This window comes from Salarias fasciatus, chromosome 6 (assembly GCF_902148845.1).
Source record: "Salarias fasciatus chromosome 6, fSalaFa1.1, whole genome shotgun sequence".
In the NCBI taxonomy this organism is placed as follows: Eukaryota; Metazoa; Chordata; class Actinopteri; order Blenniiformes; family Blenniidae; genus Salarias; species Salarias fasciatus.
Genome location: NC_043750.1, coordinates 419,879 through 425,878, shown reverse-complemented (window position 1 = coordinate 425,878; position 6,000 = coordinate 419,879). Strand labels below are relative to the sequence as shown.

Sequence of the window (6,000 nt, the reverse complement as noted above, 5' to 3'; positions counted from 1 at the left end):
ACGGTTCTTCAAACACACAACACTGAGGGCATTAGCATTAGCATTAGCATTAGCATTAGCATTAGCATTAGCATGGTAAATGGTCTGTAGCGCTGTTCCTCTGCATTAGCAGACCCCAAAGCGCTTTACACTGCTTTAGCACATTCACCCATTCACACTCACATTCACACACCACATCAGGGCTGCCTTCAGTTCGCTGGTTCAGCATCGTTTCAGCACTTTGAGAGGAATCTGGCAGGGGAGGGGGGGGGGGGGGGGGGGGGTCTCCGAGGACAGGTCACGGTCTGAAGTGAAACCGGGACGAGACGAGAGAAAGACAGACACTAGACGGCCTGCACAGCCCAGAGACAGACACACTCACACCCCTCCTGACGAGATGCTGACGTGTGGTTCCACGGTACTGAAGCAGCGGGACGCCGTGTCGTCCCCCAGGTGGCCCAGGAGGACGAGGGGGGGGACCGGGGGGCCTGCGTGGTGTCCTCGGCTCGTGTCGGAGCCCCCGAGTCGCCCACGGGTCAGGGACGCTCTCTCCGGTACCGGCGGGTCAACAGTCCGGAGTCGGACCGTCTGTCGGCGGCGGAGTGCAGAGGCGACGCCTACGGACAGAGGTGAGGACAACCGGACAACCGGAGAACCGCAGGGACACCAGAACCCCCTCGCGTCGGGACACCGGTTCTGTGTTGCTGCAGCTCTGCATCACTTCTCTGTCCCATGTTTAGGACGTTTGTCTGTTCAGTGTCTTCTCTGGAGAATGTCCGTCCCTCTGTCAGCTGCAGTTCCCTGTCCGTCCACTAGAGCCTAGAACTGATCTTTCACACTGCAGTAAAGACGCATCTGTCCTTTAATGACGGGACTCACCTCTTCATCAGGACTGTGGACAAGCAGCTGTGTCCTGGGAGAGGTTCCCCACTGTCCTCACTCCGTCCTTAGTCCGTCCTCACTCTGTCCTCACTCTGTCCTCAGTCTGTCCTCACTCCGTCCTCACTCTGTCCTCAGTGTCTCTTCAGTCTGTCCTCAGTCCGTCCTCACTCTGTCCTCACTCTGTCCTCACTCTGTCCTCAGTCTGTCCTCACTCCGTCCTCACTCTGTCCTCAGTGTCTCTTCAGTCTGTCCTCAGTCCGTCCTCAGTCCGTCCTCAGTCTGTCCTCACTCAGTCCTTACTCTGTCCTCAGTGTCTCTTCAGTCTGTCCTCAGTCCGTCCTCAGTCTGTCCTCACTCTGTCCTCAGTCTGTCCTCAGTCTGTCCTCCGTCCGTCCTCCTGGGTCTGACCTGTCGTCTGTTCATGTCTAACCAGGTCCAGAATGGACATTCTCGGCTCGCCGTCTCGACACGTCTACTCGTCCCAGCCGGCCCAGATGCTTTCGGTGGACCCCGGTTGCCGTGGCGACGGTCAGGTCAGCGGGCGGCAGGAGGCGTCGGTGGCGTCCGCGGACCAGGAAGCGCACAGTAACGCTTTTATCCGCTCTGTCCCGCTGGCCGAGGAGGAGGACTTCGACAGCAAAGAGTGGGTGATCATCGACAAAGAGGCGGAGCTCCGGGACTTCCTCCCAACCACATCGGGAACCACCGACGAGGAGCCCGAGGAGCTCCGCCCCCTGGAGGAGCAGGAGGAGCGCAGGAGGCTCCGGGGTGCAGGTAGGCAGCTGCTCTGCGATGAAGGTCTCGGTTTTCAGTATTTTCACACCGATCAGTACGACCTCATTCTAGTTTGTCAGCAGGTTCCACACGAATGCGCTTTATACACCCAACATATTTATTATTTCCTTTACCCACCAGTATTTATCCAACGTTCTGTTGCCACTTGATCTGAAATAAACCCTGAACAGCCCGAGCTGTGAACTGCTCCCGTCAGTCCAACACAGCTGGCCTGTAACCACAACACACACACTGCTGTCAGCTTCAGGGAGAACCTGGAGTCGTGAGACGTACGTATATGAACCAACAGGCCGCAGCATGGCTGCCCAACATGAACACTCGTCACCGTCCCGATGCAGCAGAAACGCCAAGCGTGCACAACCTCCCTGGTTGTCGTGTGGGTTACTAAAGGGATATGTGTGGAGTGTAACCCGTCGAAGGGCCCAACACAGGAGCCATGTGGAGGCTCCTGCTCTGCCAGCTGGCCCTGTGTGGTCCGGGCCCCGGCCATCAGAGGCCCGGTAGAACGTCCAGCTCTGTCCTGAAGCTCACATCCTGATCACCTCTCCAGGTTCCAGCTTTAGAGGAAGCAAGGCGCTTTCTGTCTCTGTGGATGAAACTGTCCTCCTGCCTCTCAGGTTAGCCGTCGGCTACTTCACGGCCAAAACCGAGGAAGCGACGGTGTCACTGTGAAGCCTTCATACTGCCCCCTTCTGGGTGGAATCAGTATTTCAATCGTGATTTACTGAAACAGTTTGTTTCTGACACGTAGTTATTTTGTACACAAAGCGAAAGCCTCAGTCACTTGGACTTCATAAGAAAACTAATATTTCACCCTAACGAGGACGTGAGTTTCAGGGAAGATAAAGCAGTGTTCAGAGCTCAGCAGGGACATGTGCTGCAGTGAGCTGCCTCCAGGAAGAGGACTTCACCCACATTGTGGAAGTGAAGCTCAGGGGTGTGACTGTCAGTGTCTCCATGTCAGTAAACAGAGATGAGGCCCCGCCCCCTGACGCCAGGCCGGCGTGCCGCCGCCGTTTGAGGGTGAAGTGGTGACCGGCTGTTCTTCCCCTGCAGGGGGGGACTTGGTGGTCCGTCCTAAAACCCACACCCGGGACAGCAGCCGGGGGATGCTCACCCTGACGGAGGAGGAGGCGTCCCGCAGGAGCGGCGGCAGCCCGGCGCAGTCGCCCTGCCACTCGCTGCCGTCGGGCCGTCCGCGGCGGAGGGAGTCGGAGCCCACCGGGCCCCACAGGCCGGTAAGACACCGCTCGGCCACCGGGAGGGTCCGGGGGGGTCCGGGGGGGTCCGGGGGGGTCCGGGGGGGCGGAGGAGCTGGGGCGAGCTCAGGGGGGGCTGCAGGTTCCTGTCTTATTGTTCTGAAAGCCATCAGTCTGCCATGTGTAACGTGTTTACCTCCATCATCCATCCCTCCATCCCTCCATCCCTCCATCCCTCCATCCATCCATCCATCCATCCCTCCATCCCTCCATCCATCCATCCATCCAGCCCTCAATCCATCCAGCCCTCCATCCCTCCATCCATCCATCCCTCCATCCCTCCATCCATCCATCCATCCAGCCCTCAATCCATCCAGCCCTCCATCCCTCCATCCATCCATCCCTCCATCCCTCCATCCATCCATCCATCCATCCCTCCATCCCTCCATCCATCCATCCATCCCTCCATCCATCCATCCCTCCATCCATCCATCCAGCCCTCCATCCCTCCATCCATCCATCCCTCCATCCCTCCATCCATCCATCCATCCATCCATCCATCCCTCCATCCATCCATCCATCCCTCCCTCCATCCATCCAGCCCTCCATCCCTCCATCCATCCAGCCCTCCATCCATCCATCCATCCCTCATCCATCTATCCATCCATCCAGCCCTCCATCCATCCATCTATCCAGCTCGATATGCCTCCATCCATCCATCCATCTATCCAGCTCGATATGCCTCCATCCATCCATCCATCCATCCATCCATCCCTCCCTCCATCCCCAGTGTGCAGGAACCAGAATGAAACAGCTCTTCTCTTTATTTATTCAGTGCTTCATCTTGATTCTTTTTATCTTTTATATTTATATCCCTTCTTTTTTAATCGTGTTCTTATGTTTGCATTTTTCTTCTGCTCACCTGTTTGCTGCTGTTAAAATTCCCCGTTGTGGGACGACTAACGGAAATCTGATCTAATCCGCATCCCTCCATCCCTCCATGCCTCCATCCCTCCATCCCTCCATCCCTCCATGCCTCCATCCCTCCATCCCTCCATCCCTCCATCCCTCCATCCCTCCATGCCTCCATCCCTCCATCCCTCCATGCCTCCATCCCTCTATCCCTCTATCCCTCCATGCCTCATCCCTCCATCCCTCCATGCCTCCATCCCTCTATCCCTCTATCCCTCCATGCCTCATCCCTCCATCCCTCCATCCCTCCATCCCTCTATCCCTCTATCCCTCCATGCCTCATCCCTCCATCCCTCCATGCCTCCATCCCTCCATCCCTCCATGCCTCCATCCCTCCATCCCTCCATGCCTCCATCCCTCCATCCCTCCATGCCTCCATCCCTCCATCCCTCCATCCCTCCATGCCTCCATCCCTCCATGCCTCCATCCCTCCATGCCTCCATCCCTTTATCCCTCCCTCCATGCCTTCATCCCTCCATCCTTCCGTCCCTTTATCCCTCCCTCCATGCCTTCATCCCTCCATCCTTCCGTCCTTCCATCCTTCCGTCCCTCCATCCCTCCATCCCTCGGTCCCTCCATCCCTCCCTCCTTCCATCCCTCCGTCCCTCCATCCCTCCATCCCTCCATCCCTCGGTCCTCCATCCCTCCCTCCTTCCATCCCTCCGTCCCTCCATCCCTCCATCCCTCCGTCCCTCCATCCCTCCCTCCTTCCATCCCTCCATCCCTCCATCCCTCCGTCCCTCCATCCCTCCCTCCCTCCATCCCTCCGTCCCTCCATCCCTCCGTCCCTCCATCCCTCCATCCCTCCGTCCCTCCATCCCTCCCTCCTTCCATCCCTCCATCCCTCCATCCCTCCGTCCCTCCATCCCTCCCTCCCTCCATCCCTCCGTCCCTCCATCCCTCCATCCCTCCATGCCTCCATCCCTCCATCCCTCGATCCCTCCATCCCTCCCTCCTTCCGTCCCTCCATCCCTCCATCCCTCGGTCCCTCCATCCCTCCCTCCTTCCATCCCTCCGTCCCTCCATCCCTCCCTCCCTCCATCCCTCCGTCCCTCCATCCCTCCATCCCTCCATCCCTCCATGCCTCCATCCCTCCATCCCTCGATCCCTCCATCCCTCCCTCCTTCCATCCTTCCATCCCTCCCTCCTTCCGTCCCTCCATGCCTCCATCCCTCCATCCCTCCCTACCTCCATCCCTCCATCCCTCCCTCCCTCCCTCCCTCCATCCCTCCGTCCCTCCATCCCTCCATCCTGGTGGTTGCTCTGGGCCCTGGGTGTCAGTAGCACCATGTGATTGGCCGGTTCAGACCTGCAGTGTTTTGCGGTTTGATCCCCGGACCGGACCGGACCGGACCGGACCGGACCCGTCAGATAGGGGTTCAGTCCTGGTCTATTCAGAGTCTGGCTGCTCTCAGCATGCTGGCCTGCAGGGGAGCAGAGAACCCCAGCAGCTGCGGGTCAGAGGTCAGGTCACTCCAGATGTGCCCCGTCCTGCTGAGCCTGAACCTGTCCCGAACCGGAGCTCCCTCTAACGGCTCCTTTTATCTCCGCTTCGTCTTCTTTGTTTCTTCCACTTTTAGACTTTTTGCCGTTTGTTCGCCTTGCTGTTGCGGTTGTGGCTGTTTAGCTCCGCCCTCCCAGCGCTGCTTGTGTCTGATTCTCATGTTGAACATCAGGTCCATCAGCATGGCTAGCTCTGAGTCCGTCAGCTGACCGCCGGACTCCAGTCGGGACGGCGCAGCTTTCTGCAAAAAATGGACGCAAAAATGTTCCGGACCGGGCGGTCTGGACCGCCCTGTCATGACCGCCCGGTCCAGACCGCCTGGTCCGGACTGCCCTGTCCAGACGGCCCGGTCCGGACTGCCCTATCCGGACCGCCCGGTCCGGACTGCCCGGTCCGGACTGCCCGGTCTGGACCGCCCGGTCCGGACTGCCCGGTCTGGACCGGGCGGTTCAGAGTGTCACAGCCTGTTAGCTCAGGCAGTTGCTTTTTCAGAATCAGAACCCGAGGGTGTTTACTGCCAGGTAGACCGGGACCAGGACCTTGTTCTGGCGGAACAGACAAAGAAAGGGGCAGATTTAAAAAAGCACAAGTATAAAATATAGACGGGAGGAATTAAGACACAAACAAATACACAACAGCAACATCAACAACAAATATGGCGGCGATTAA

The 6,000-nt window shown here is 58.5% G+C and overlaps 1 protein-coding gene across 1 annotated transcript in view; it reads left to right on the top strand.

The window, feature by feature from the left end:
• LOC115391070 (tau-tubulin kinase 1-like) overlaps positions 1 to 6,000 on the top strand; it is a 29,623-nt gene that overhangs the window by 11,892 nt on the left and 11,731 nt on the right. The window contains exons 4-6 of the mRNA XM_030095166.1: positions 407 to 608; positions 1,295 to 1,635; positions 2,713 to 2,894. Coding sequence (XP_029951026.1) covers positions 407 to 608; positions 1,295 to 1,635; positions 2,713 to 2,894 — 725 coding nt within the window. The remainder of the gene's footprint in view (positions 1 to 406; positions 609 to 1,294; positions 1,636 to 2,712; positions 2,895 to 6,000) is intronic.